This window comes from Podarcis muralis, chromosome 4, assembly GCF_964188315.1.
Source record: "Podarcis muralis chromosome 4, rPodMur119.hap1.1, whole genome shotgun sequence".
Classification (NCBI taxonomy): Eukaryota; Metazoa; Chordata; class Lepidosauria; order Squamata; family Lacertidae; genus Podarcis; species Podarcis muralis.
The window spans coordinates 39,267,052-39,281,064 of NC_135658.1; the positions used below are offsets into that span (position 1 = coordinate 39,267,052).

At 41.7% G+C, this 14,013-nt stretch overlaps 1 protein-coding gene across 7 annotated transcripts; it reads right to left on the reverse strand.

Moving 5' to 3' along the window:
- Positions 1-367: 367 nt before the first annotated feature.
- Positions 368-13,953, reverse strand: CGGBP1 (CGG triplet repeat binding protein 1). Of its 7 annotated transcripts, none has more exons than XM_028726770.2 (4): positions 13,771-13,935; positions 7,254-7,313; positions 6,105-6,245; positions 368-5,329 (listed from the first exon to the last, which is right to left on the reverse strand). In XM_028726770.2, the coding sequence occupies exons 3-4, from the start codon at positions 6,108-6,110 to the stop codon at positions 4,811-4,813; spliced, it is 525 nt and encodes a 174-aa protein (XP_028582603.1). In that variant the 5' UTR covers positions 6,111-6,245; positions 7,254-7,313; positions 13,771-13,935; the 3' UTR covers positions 368-4,810. The 7 variants fall into 7 exon arrangements, with proteins under 7 accessions (XP_028582603.1, XP_028582604.1, XP_028582607.1 ...); XM_028726771.2 differs by having other exon boundaries at positions 13,845-13,863; XM_028726774.2 differs by lacking the exon at positions 6,105-6,245 and having other exon boundaries at positions 13,771-13,936.
- Between the last annotated feature and the right edge of the window lie 60 nt (positions 13,954-14,013).

A 14,013-nucleotide genomic window follows, 5' to 3' on the forward strand; every position in this document is an offset into this window, starting at 1 on the left:
TCTCTCCAATGTCTTGACGTGAGGGTGGCAAGATCTCAGGAGAATCTAGTGGATCTGGGCCAGGCCAGGCCTGCTTCCCCAAAACACGTCAAGGCTTTCTGCGAGTGGGCTGTTAGTGGTAACATCTGCCTGTTGTTTGGGTAGGCACATTGGGGGCCCCCTGTCAGTAGAGGCTAGCAGAGCTAGGAAGGGCTAGGAAGAGGGACATCTCAGCTGCACCCAAACCCCAGGTAGCATGGCGGCCTGGATTGCTCTATTTTGCCAAAAGAAATAACAGAAAGGGGGAAACTAAAAGTAGTCAGTGCCACCTCTCTATCTGGCAGTTCTGCTATGTATCTTTTGCTGTTCAAATATGACCTTGCTGCCATTGTTTTAAAACTCTTTATTTTGTAAAGTTAACACAGAACTTTAAAAACATAAAGACAATGAATATTCAACATGCATAAGCAAACAAAAAATATCCTAGCAGCAAATTCAAAGATGGAACAGTAAAAAGGGATAGCAAGATTATCCATACAATATATATCTATAAATAAATGGTAATGGTTAGCACACTGTTATTTTGTTCCTTATTTCACTCAAGGAAAAAAAGTTATAATGGAGACACAAAATCAGTTTAACTACGTCACTATCTATCTTTGCATGGTTGTAATAGACTATTTTTTATTTATTTAAAAAAACCCTTAGGGAGTTAGGGATTTTTGAGTAGCGTAAGAACATATCCTAGTTGGCAGAAACTATTTTTGCCATCTCTTGTAAACTGGACAGGTTAGTTCCATTATAACAATCAATATAAAAACCTGAACTTTTAACTTCATAAAAATGCAGGTTTGGAAATTTGGTGGGAGCCAGTTTTCAAAAGACAATTAGGTATGTCTTGACAAGTATATGAAGAACAGTAACACCTTGGTTTGTATTCAAACTTACAGGGCAGTCCAATGCATTTCTACTCAATATATTGCTCCACTGAGTTAAGTGTGAAAAGTTAATCATGACTTAAGTTCCATTAACCTCAACAGGAACTAAATGCAACTAATTTAGGTTGTTCTCTAATGCACACTTACTTGAGAGTAAGCCCAATGGGACTCACTTCTGAGTAGACATGCATAGGATTGAGCTTTCGGCTTGGATCCAACCCATTATTAGCGGCGTCCTTCATCCCCAACCCAATCTGGATGGTTTGTACAACGTTAACATCTGATTGTGAAGGATGCTTCAGTAAATGTATGCTCTTTCTCAACCAGATACTCATTTTAGAATTAAGAAAGTTTGAAACATTTCTGTCTCACAAAAGTAGAAGTCTTGTGTTCAATGGAGTCTAGAACAACAAAAATTGATGTATTTGAAGTTTCTGCTCTATGTCAATTGAGAACATATGAGCAGCCAAATCCTATACTTGGAAGCAAGTCCCATGAATTCAACATGACTTATGTTGAAGTACGCATGTACAGGACTGTGGCTTTCAATAGCTATTCAAAAGCCAAATCATGTTTAGGCAACTACTCAGACCAATCTGTAAAACATTGTTATATTCCTTTGGCTAGGTTGCTACTAGTTACTTATTTCAGTTCTAATTTTTACATGCACAAATGACACGAAAATAATGTGCGCAAAGGTAAACTACCCATTTTATGCTTACAGAAGTCTGGCTTTCAGCAATTCTTCTCATTGGTACGGTCAAAATAGTGATTTAATATCCTAAAGAAAAGGAATCTAATGTTACTTGTTTCCATGATTTGTACCAGTCATCTGGGTTAATGGCATCATGGTGCAGCTTCCATTCTTCTACATAGCACACTTACGCACGGCCTTTTCACTTAAAACATAATGGGCCAAACAAGAACTGTTTAACTGAACGGTAGCCAACCAAATGTTGGTGGACTACAACTCCCATAATCTCTGAACCTTAAACCATTGAGGGTTGGTGGGAGTTGGAACCCAACAACATCTTGAGGGAACCAAGTTAGGACAGGGGTAGTTAATGTATTTTGTGGTGAGATGTGTAAGTTTCAGAAGCACAAGGCGATTCATGGATCACCACTCTGCACATTAATTGAAAGGGTGAAAAGAAAGTGTGCAAATGCACACATACCGCCTCCCCCGCTCTTTGCTGACATTTCCTTGTGAGTGATGAGGCTGCTCTACAAATAGAAGAACCAAAGCAATACAAATATCCCAGGAGTACAACATATGCATTTCCCACTGCCATGCGCAATGGGCACCTACTCCCTTTCTGACATCATATAAAGGAAGCTTGTAGTTGAAGATGACAGGGAAGTACACATATATTGATGCCACAGCATTCCAATTCACTAGAATTAGTAGATAAGCAAAATAAAATAAAATAAAAACAGGTTGGGTTTTTTTTGTAGGGAACTACCCACTTGCTCCAGCATTCCTCTCTGACAAAGGTAGATTACTGTTCAATGTTTATTTTAAAAAAAATATAAGGTATCTGAAACTAAATGAGATAAATTTTCCACAGAATATTTGCTATGGACCCAAACAGGGCATTTTTCTACTCCCAATTCATTATTATGAGCTTTCTTCATAGGTAAGAAAGCTGATCTAATCTTAAACCTTGACAATGGCCTGCCTATGAAACTGATGCACCAGTGTCACCCAGTCCAATAGAGTAACACATTTCTTTTTTAATGCTGCACTGGAGTACTGCATCTCTGCACTTGAGAACTATTGTGCAGGAAGTCTATACTGGAACACACATTCTGTGTGCCAGTAACTGTTTTTCATTCTGGAACTGAATATTAAGGCTGTGATCCTTTGTTCAGCTACGAGTTAATTAAGCTTAGGGCTGATTAGGTTCAGCCCAAGAAAGAAAACCCCAATATTTTCCTCCATGCTACAGATGTAACATTAGGAGCAATACATGGGGTTCTATTGGATTTTTTAAACAAAAAATCAGAGTACTTTGGCAACAACTGCAGTGGCAGGAAAAAAACAGAAAAGGGAAAAGGAAGGTGGGGTGGGGGACACACAGAAGCTCCTCCCCAAATATATGGAAACCTATAACAGATGCCACCTATGCAATTTCATACAAATATGAGAGCAAAAAAATGGATTAAATATGAAATATACTGTGGCATTACAGATTTTGGATAATCTCCAACATAAAGAGTATATACCTACTAGAGTAACTTGGGTCCATTGATTTCAATGGGTCTACCTTGATGATCACCCGCTTCCTCAAACTCTATGCAACTTTTCAATGCAATATTGCCTGTGTGACTGCGTCAAAACCTTCCAGTGAATCTGCATGTTCCTTAAACTGCTTTTTCTGCTCTCTTATCTGTTTTAGTCCAAGAAAAGAGGGGAAAGTGTGGGGAAAGAAATGGACCCATCATCTGACTCCAACCAGATGTCTATGGTGAAGTTTCCCATTCTTTTCTATTTGATTTGGGCTTTGGATGTTAATTAATAATAATAATAATAAAAAAAACAGGCCAGAAATAAGAAGCTACTTTGCTTCCTTTGCAATTCCACCAAGAAAAAGTAAAATGTCTGGGGCATGATGCTTTTAAAAGTTATGCATTTAAAAACTCAATCAATAGAAAAGACAGTTATGGTAAACTCTCCCATTCTAATCAATGGGAACCAAAAGTGCTTAACTGTGGTAGGATCAGGAATTGCTGTTAGCTAATGCATGAAGAAATATTTTAGTCATGAATTACAAATTCCTAATAATGCTTTGCTCCTTGGAAAACATTTCATAAAGAAAAAGACAACAGACAGTGAAGCAAAAGGTATCAGTAACTCTAGGAATTCTAAACTGTGCAAAGTTCAAAAACATGAGATATTAACGTAGATTAAAACACACACACCCAACCACCTATTTGAGCCAGCTTTGAAATTAAACAGGGAGCAATGGAAATGCACATTAGACAACTTCTCTTTATATCCATTATTTGCAAAACACTGCCATCTATAGGCAGCTAACTGCGTAACTTTACTCTTACAGTCCTGCAGCTTTCCTCTGATCTGTAGTATATTTAGGGAGGTGGGGAAATTGCTCCTTTAATTCTGTGGAGTATGTCATATACTCTTGCTTTCAGGACTGTGTACCCAAAAGGGATGCTCAGCAGAATGAGCATCCAACAGTAGATGCTACCCTTGGCTTTCAATGGGATGCGCATCTACATCCTTTCAACCCTCAACAGCTATGCAAGAGTTTGCACATCCAGCCACCAGTTAAAACTTCTGCATCCAACAGAATGTAAATCACATAAAATGAGACAGAAAGTGGGTTCAGGATAATAGCGCAAACCAGAAAAATGGAAACAATAGCATTGGAAATCAAGCCTGCAGGATTGCTTTGGCATCCCTAAGTATAGCTATGCTGGAGATAAATTTATGCTGAAAATATGGGGCACGCATATTGGGCATATATGAATACATGTTAAAGCCAGAAATTAGACTATTGAGTTTGACCATGCCTAATTTGATCATTTGCAATTATCAGGTAATTCAGGAGGATGAAAAGCGAGCAAAGGAATTTTTCTACAATAATGATTTAGCACTGGACTGTACAAACTCAGCAACATGGCACCTTTCTGCCATTTCCCCCCATTCCCACCCCCTTTCTCAAGGAGCTCAACAACATTTTAGATCCAAACTCTTGTAATACTAGAGTCACCAACAATTTGTTGCACACCGTTGCGTTTTGCAATAGATTGTCATTTTACAATACAAAAACCATTACGTAACATTGCATGTGCATGAATATAAAAATAAACCACGTCACTGCTATGCAACTGTTAATACTCCACACTTAGAACCAAGTGGCCTCCTCCACTCAGTGGTCTTCAGACTTGAGAAGCTGGTGTGAATACCCATCAGGCAAGTAGGTTTTTCTTAGCTGGTCTGCCTTGGGTATGGAGTTCCCATTCTTCACGTGGCGAGAGAGGAAAGCTCGCACAGCTGGGTGATCAGCCTTCTCGAGGGGAATGCTAGCTTCCAGAAACATTTTTACAAAGTCCTGGACGACACCGGGCTTCTCTGTCGGGGCTGCGCTGTTGCACTGCAAAGAGGCAGTCAGAGTTCGCGGTTTCTTCCTGACCGTTTGCTCCTCAAACTCCCCCTTGCGTTTGGTGTGCGTTTTGGATTTGAGATGGTCATTGATGGCCGACTTGCGAACATGATTCAGGACCACATTGCAGAACGTGCAGTACAGTTTCCCCCCGTCTTCATACAGTTCGCTGCCAAATTCAGTAACGCGATCCTGAGGAGTCACATACAAAGCGGTTTTAGAACGGCTCCGGGAGGGAGGTGGCTTCACGTCAAATCGTTCCATTGCAGTCTTCAGTAAACTGATCTTAAAACAAACAAAAAACAAGAAAGAGTATTACATTTATGTTCACTCTGTGCAGTCTCCAGTAAACAGCGGGATTTGTTTACTTGGGTATAGCTGAATACCAGAATGTTCAGTCACCAAAACGTTCCTACACCAAGAGATACAAATGCCGATTTCTCTACTAGTTGACTGCAGGCAAAAATGTTGTACTCTGTACAAAATGATTATACCATGCTGTGACATTTGTGAACAACAGCAAAATTATTATGGGAAGGTTGTTTTAAAGAAAATGGGCTGTATGCATCTAAATAGTTCCACTAGCGCACCGACTTTTAGCTACACAACAGAACTTCCCACAGTCTCCTCTCCCTGTGCTCCTCCTAAATCTGTTTCAGGTTTTCCAACCCTCCGGAGCAGAATTATAGGGTGAACAGGAAGAGGAGAGGGCAGAGAAATTACATTGCACAGCCAGAAGTCTTGCACTAAAGGGCCTATTTAGCTGGATACTGCCCTATGTTTATGTTAGAGACAGACATGTGTAAGTCACATGTTGGCCCCTGGCACTGATGACTGGCCCAAGGTTCTTGTTAAAATAGAGTTTACATGATTTTTTTTTTAAATAGGCTTGGGAGATGTAGCATATAAATTAAAAGCATATAAATTATATTTTTTTGGAACAAACATTACTGCAATGTACAGTAATTTGCAGCTATCTTGTCCATGAATATGATGCATACTTCCATTATTTGTAGCTAAAGTTATGAACATCAGCTGCAATTCCCAGTGAAAAACGTACTTCCATGGTGTTATCACTGCTCTATCAGGTGCTCCAGTTCCACACACGGCTCAGGTTTGTTACGGAGAGGCTAACTTTCACAGAATTATAACTGGGAACCTAAACTAACTGAAGAAGCTTAAATCCAACTCCTGCTTCCATCTGCAGTTGAGAAAGAAAAGGGCACGTCACAGTACTTTAAAACATTTGAATGAAATGGCTTGCATAGCATTTTACTTCCACCAGCATGACACTTTTAGGTAACTCTAACACTTATGGTCGCAGTTCAATTTTATTTTTATTTTTTTTACATTGCTGGCCTTATGGTTGTTGCATTGATTTGTATATTTGAATATACCATCCTAAGAATCTTCCCAGCTGAAATGTGGAATACCAACAATAACCACCTTCATGGCAAACATGTGCGCTTCAACCAGATCTTATTATTTTTATGATAAATGGTTTGTACATAATACAAATAGTGCTTGATTTTATACAGGTAAATGTCAGATATATTAAGGTAATATTAACAGTGAAGTATATAGCCTCACTGCTTGTTCCAGTGCAAAACTGAGTGGAAAAAAGATTTATTCAGATAAAACTAAATAGATTTAGTTTCAAAATATTACTTAGATATATGTTTTTATATATTTGTAGATTGCCCTGATGATTGAACTTCTTGTTTCCAAAACACCTCAGACAACAATGGAATATTTTTGGCGCTTTTCTTTGTGGTTTATTCCTGCATTCACTATCTCTCCCCATTTTTATTTTGGTTCTGAGTCTTAAGGGACGGAAATGCAGAAATGCCTTAAAGCATGGTGATAGTGGGCAGAATCAAAGTATAACATCCAGCCCATTCAGATGGATTAGAATTCAACTCACAGCACCATAAACTAGGTAGACATTTTCAGTATTTAGGGACATTCCTACAGTGCTCTGAAAACCCAACCTGATTTTTGCTATGATTTCAGAAAAGCAGTACTGCTGCTAAGCAGAAACACATTCTTCCAGTATGAACAATTACTAAATGAATATTGCAAAATTCCCAATTATGATCAATTATACAACTTGCATTTTGGATTTATGTTATCACAGCCAGTACAATTTGATGCAGGTATATGCAGAAGGAAATCCTAGTTACTCAGCTGCAACCCTACATACACTTACCTGGAAATAAGCTCCAATGGATGCAATAGGTCTTACTTTACTGAGTAAAGAAGGATTGATCTGAAAGTAAAAATTGTCCTCCCGTTAACTATGGAAAAGTAAGGTAAGCTACCTTAGAGTAGTCTCCCAGTCTTGGTTCTCTTGCTATTCCACGCCCCATCCCCACAACCAGAAAATGTTTAATAAGAGTAAATGTTGAATGAGCCAGAAAATGGGGGTAGAATTGTCACAATTTTTTATATTTATTTTTAAAAATCACTTATTTTCTTGAACTGAAGAAGCAATATATTATTTTGAGCAGATGGGATGAACTGATATTGCTCATTGGTAACAAACTAACAAGCAAAATGAACTGACAAATCACAAGCTTATCAGGCAAAGAAGCTGTATCCCTCTTTGAATGGTAAAGGGTGACACCTAGTGGTTGAATTCTATCAAGTATAAGAAGAGGCCATTGTGAAGTCCGGCAGTGGTAGCTGGGGAAATTCTACTTGCTACACAGAAGGAGCAAATTGGAATATTCAGTTGTTGTTTCAATAATGATTTTTCTTAGAAGAATAAAAGTGGATTCAAGCTGAAATGGGGGGTCTGTTCCAACCTCTGCTCAACAGCACTACTTACTTACCCTGTCTTTGAAAGAAACCACTTACTAATAAATCTTTCCAAAACTTATGCAGACGATCTATTTTAACAAACTCCAAATGCACTTTTACAGTCACTTGCATTCAGCTAATGGGGAGGGGGAGGCTTCCCTATCTCAGGTTCTCAAATCTAGGATTATCTTATGTATATAAGGACATCATGAGATTCACAAGGCAACTACAAATTTAAGATATACTCTAGGATCTGCTCCTGCCCCAAACTTACATTTGTAGATACATAATTCACTCCTTCTCACATCCTAAAAAAATTCATAAAGCTGTCTCTCACCATCATATTGCCAAATTACTGATTGATTAATTAATTAATTAATTTCTATCCCAGCTTTTCTCCAGAAGGAGCCCAGGGTGGCAAACACATCCACAATTCAAAAACAACACTGTCAAAACATTCCAAAAACTATTACAACTGAAAACATCTAAAAGCAAATTTCAATTAAAAACAGTATTTCATCCAGTACTCTTTAGTCACTAAATGCCTGGGTAAAGAGGGATGGTTTAAAATTCCTTCTGAAAGTTAAAAGTAATGGAGACAGATGCACCTCACTAGAGTGGGCATTCCACAAACAGGGAACCTCCTGCCAACCTAGCAGTTCGAAAGCACGCTAGTGCAAGCAGACAAATAAGTACCACTGTGGCGGGAAGGTAAATGGCTTTTCCGTGCGTTCTGGTTTCCGTCAGTGTTCAGTTGCACCAGAAGCGGTTTAGTCATGCTGGCCACATGACCCGGAAAGCTGTCTGTAGACAAACACCAGCTCCCTTGGGCTGAAAGCAAGATGAGCGCCGTAACCCTTTGACTGGATTTAACCGTCCAGGGGTCCTTTACCTTTACCTTAAACAGGGAACCACCACTGAAAAGGCCCTATCACCGGTTAACCTCAACTGGGCAGCTCCTGGTGAGAGCATTACCACCAAGACCTCACCAGCCAATTCTAGGGACCTAGATGGTTTATATTAGGGAAGGTGCTCTCTTAGGAACTTGGGTCCCATTTATATGCTCTGTATGCTAATACTAACACCCTGGATGCCAGTGGTTCACTGGTAGCCAGCGCAGTGCTTGCACAATGATAATCTACTATCCTTCTTATGCATGATTTACCTTGCAAAATTTGTAAATCCTGAAATCACCTCAATAGAGTATTTCTATCACTTAACTCAATTTCTTGCACACTGAAAAGATTCCACTCTACAATTCCTGGAATACTTAGCTCTGATATCTTTGTAGCTTTTGACATCATTGATCATGGTGTCCTAGAGAAACTCGAGGGAGGCACTGTAATGGGATGGTCCTGCTCTTACCTGTAGGGTCCTTACTAGAAAGCAAGTAATCGTAAATAACTTTCTCAGCAATATAGCTTTTAAGCCAAGAGTCCATTATGTCTCACTATTCAACATATGAAACTGCTAGGAGCTGTTATCCAGAGACATTATGTTGGTGACATACAGTTCCATCTCTCCATTTCATCTGAATCAGGGAAGACTACGAAGGTGCTGAACTGGTATCTGAAAGAAGTGATGGGCTAGGTGGGAGTCCCAAAACTGAGAGGTGCTGTAGGTGAGCAGTTCCTGTGTCTGGAAACCTGGCTCTGGGCAGGGTCGCATTCCCCTTGAAGATATTTGTAGATTTGTAGTCTGGAAATACAGTACTCCTGCATTCAAATCTGTCACTGGAATCTGTCTGTGGCTAAGAGTGTTTAAGACCAGCTTAGGCCAGTTTGCAAGCTCAAGTCATCCCTGGCCCACGATAGCCTGGTCTCAGTTGCCTATGCTTTGGGGCCCTCATGTCTGGACTACAGCAATGCACTGCTGTAATATGGGATGCTGGAGGCTGAAGCTAGTGCAGAATTTGGCTGCCAGGTTGGTCAGTTCAATGGCACCATGTACCACCAATCCAAGGTGTTAGTACTAGCATACCAAGGCAGATGTGGGTTGGGACTCAAGTACCTAAAGGAGTGCTTTCCCCAATATCAATAATCACTTGTATGGTAATATCTGGTATACACTCAGACTTTCAGCACATTGCTCTAATTCTGAGCCCTAGTTCATTCAGTATGGTGCCCCTTAGCTACCATGGACAGATACTTCCCTTATGAAGTGGATGTTCCACACCATTACCTAGCTGCATGAATCCCAATGGACACAAATTCTCTCTCCCCCAGAAGAAGCACATGTGTACACCCATCAATATAGAACAGCAACTTCATATGTGAATTGAACAACATGGGGGCGGGGAGAGTGATGCCCACAGCTTCACCATGTAAGAAGAGAAGCACTGCTGCTTACCTTTATGGCTAAACTTAAAATCACAACAGATGGACAATTTCCAACTGATGCTGGCAACACATGCATGGTTTTGCGGTTGGTTAAAAGAAATTTATGAAGAGCAGTGGCGACCTGCCCCAAGTCAGAAGGAATTATCCTAGCATCATGCCCTATCCTCTGCCGCACATGAGCTTTTTCAATCTCTCTTGCTCATTTGCCAGAAGAGCTCAGAAGAAGTACTCAGTAGATCACTTCATCAGTTGCCTGTGCATGCCCTAAATGTGGTCACTCAAGGTCACTTAACACAGATTAACAATGCATCTACATCATGTTGTCATAATTACAGTGGCTACCTAAAATTATTTCACCTCTTTCAATGTCTGCTTATGAGTGGAGTGAGAATTTTAATCTGTGTGAGTACAAAACTGGGAAATTACTCTATATGAATTAATCTGGTGGGTGCGATTTTGTGCAGACATAATAGCCCAGATGCAATAAGAATGGTGAACTGAAAAAAGAAAAAGCTGCAAATGGTAGGAGAACTTTATCTAATGAGGGACTACAGTCTAGTCACTGGTTGCTGGGTTAAAGCAAATGTCATAGAATGTCCTCATTATTCTTATCTGAGACATCCATTCCCAGATTTAGCAAGTGCACATTTGTGGAACAGTTCCTCCTCATGTGTGCCTGGAAGCCATATTTTCTGATTTGAAAGCCCTGTCCCAACTCATGGATATTTGAGGGAGCTTGTGGTTACTTAACAGCAAGGGCAAACTGTTGTTTGCTGTATGAATTTAGTCCACATATTCTGTGGCTGAACCATGTGTGATCAAGGTGTTTGTGCTATAATGATACCACAAAGCTGGGTATAAAGGTATTTGTTTTTTGATGGTGGATACTGATATGAGTTGCAACTGGGCAGCAGTTATAGGATAAGGTAAAGGTAAAGGTACCCCTGCCCGTACGGGCCAGTCTTGACAGACTCTAGGGTTGTGCGCCCATCTCACTCAAGAGGCCGGGGGCCAGTGCTGTCCGGAGACACTTCCGGGTCACGTGGCCAGCGTGACAAGCTGCATCTGGCGAGCCAGCGCAGCACACGGAAACGCCGTTTACCTTCCCGCTAGTAAGCGGTCCCTATTTATCTACTTGCACCCGGGGGTGCTTTTGAACTGCTAGGTTGGCAGGCGCTGGGACCGAACAACGGGAGCGCACCCCGCCACGGGGATTCGAACCGCCAACCTTTCGATCGGCAAGCCCTAGGCGCTGAGGCTTTTACCCACAGTGCCACCCGCGTCCCTAGTTATAGGATAAGTACCTATAAAAACTGAGAATCTCTTATCCATTCCTTATTATTGTTGTTGGTTTTTTGTTTTGCACCATCGGAATGCCACAATATATTGAATTTATGCTTTTTTTTACCATTGCAATCTGCGAGCTATGATGAGGCAGTGTATTTTTGTTATTCTAGTAGAAATCACTTGGATCTATGTCTTAAACTACATTTTCCAGAATGATGCTGCTGTAATATAGAGCATTAGGTGAACTATTTCTTATGCTGTACTCTCAGTTATGCCTTGATGATGGATGGGACAGTGCAGGTGTGAAGAGTCTGAATTTAAGCCAAAGAGCAATCTTGTCTCAGACGTGCAACCATGCCCTGGACCTGCATTTTTGTGCCACAGCTTTGTCATAAAATGCTAGATTTACATGTGTGCATGTGAGAGAGAGGGTTTCTTTAATTGTACAGCCTGCCAGTATTGGAGTGAACTATAATAAATGGTGGGTTTTACAGATCCAGCTGTAAAAATAGTATGGATTCATGAGAATCCATATGTGAGATTTCTATTTCTAAAGCATGAGGGGCTGGAGATATTATTTCATGGCATAATCATAGGCGCCGACTCCATGGGGCTTGAGGGGGCCCGAGCCCCCTCAAAAATTCGTTTGGGGGGGCTCCGCCCCCCCAATAATCTCCGGCGCCCCTCCAGCAGAGCGCCATCGCCGCCCCTCCCCCAGCCCAAAATGCACAGGGAGGGGCGGGCTGCATGCCTCCTGCCCTCCCTCCCGAGCAAAAGCTCCACCCAATTTCCTTTGGAGCTGGTTAATAGGCGCAGCACGCTCTCCCCTATTCGCTCACGAGGAGGCGGCGCCACTTTATTTGCATATTCATGAGCTTATTTATTATTCATGAGCTTTCCCGGGCCCCCCCAATATTTTTTATAAGTCCGCGTCCCTGGGCATAATCTTGGGTCAAAATGTGAGCTGTCACCAGATTCATTAGAGTGTTCGTCTGTAATAATAGCCATAATTTTGAAATTTAAAAGATTATGGTCCTCTTCGCACCAGCTGGTAAATACTATGAAAGGGTTAGTGAAAGAATCAGCTTTTCAGGTAAAATACAATTCACATATTTTCCTATTATCAATATTGTTATTGGAACTAGATTAAAACAAAATGCACAGAGTCTAGGCCAGACAATGCCTTAACGACTGTGAAAAGCCTGGAACTATAATAGTACTGAAGTCTCCAAGATAAGCCAAAACTAAGTGGACATCAATAAAACTGAAAGCTGCCCTGGGGAAAAAACTATAATCCAGACTAACTATAATCCAAAACTATAATCACAGAGACTGTGCAAGAACAAATACTACCCTGAGCTCTCAGGAGGCAAAATATAGTACAGTGGTACCTCAGGTTAAGTACTTAATTCGTTCCAGAGGTCTGTTCTTAACCTGAATCTGTTCTTAACCTGAAGCACCACTTTAGCTAATGGGGCCTCCTGCTGCCGCCGCGCCGCCAGAGCACGATTTCTGTTCTCAACCTGAAGCAAAGTTCTTAACCTGAAGCACTATTTCTGGGTTAGTGGAGTCTATAACCTGAAGCATATGTAACCTGAAGCGTATGTAACCCGAGGTACCACTGTATACATAGTGCAGAAGCCCCACTAAGTTCCCCACACCTTAACTCCCAGAGAAGTGTATATTGGATTATAGCTTTATAGCTCAAATTTAGGCATGTTACTGTTTACTTTGAAGTAATTCAACTACGCTCAACAGGGCTTACTCCATGCATTAGTACTATACGCATAGGACCCTAGCACCTGAATCATCAAACCAGTCAGCGGGCAAGGACCTCATGCAAACGTTTCCAGAACTGGACCCACCAATAAATGCTCCATTATGATACCTCACCAGGAACATGTTTTTTTGTTCTTCGGTGAATTTTACGCTACTACAGTGCCAAACTCTTTCTCAGTGGCTCTTTAGAGGTTCCCACATTTCCCTGTGCAGATTTTTCTTCATCAGATACAACATTTATGCTCCACAATGGCTTCGCCTTAACGAGGAGCCCCAACTGTGCCCCCCAACACACCTCCTTCCTAGCCCCCCCCCTTTAGTAGTCTACTCGCGCTTCCAAATCTCAGGGGTTCTTTCTCCCTCGGCAGAATTTCCTGCGCCCCCTGACCCGCCATTTCCCAACACCCCCCATCTTAGCCACCCCTTTCTCCATGCAACCCAATGCTATGTCTCCCCACCCAGGTGGGGAGGGGGGACCATTTCCCTCCCCCCCCCCCGACCGCCCAACCTCCTTCTTACAGCTCTTGACAGCCGCCTGTTCTGTCTCCGGGGGGGGTCCGGGGCTCAGCTTCGACCTGCTGCTCCGCGCTCACCTTCCAGGTCCCGCGACAGCGCGGAGCAGACTTGGCGGAGCCGCCTACCAGACAGATAGACAGACCGGAGGAGGAGGGCGGGAGGGAGGGAGGGAGGGGGGCGGTGAGGGCGGTTGGACAGAGTTGCTTCCTCTCTCCGGCTCAGCCCAAGCGGGGCGGGACTTACCCC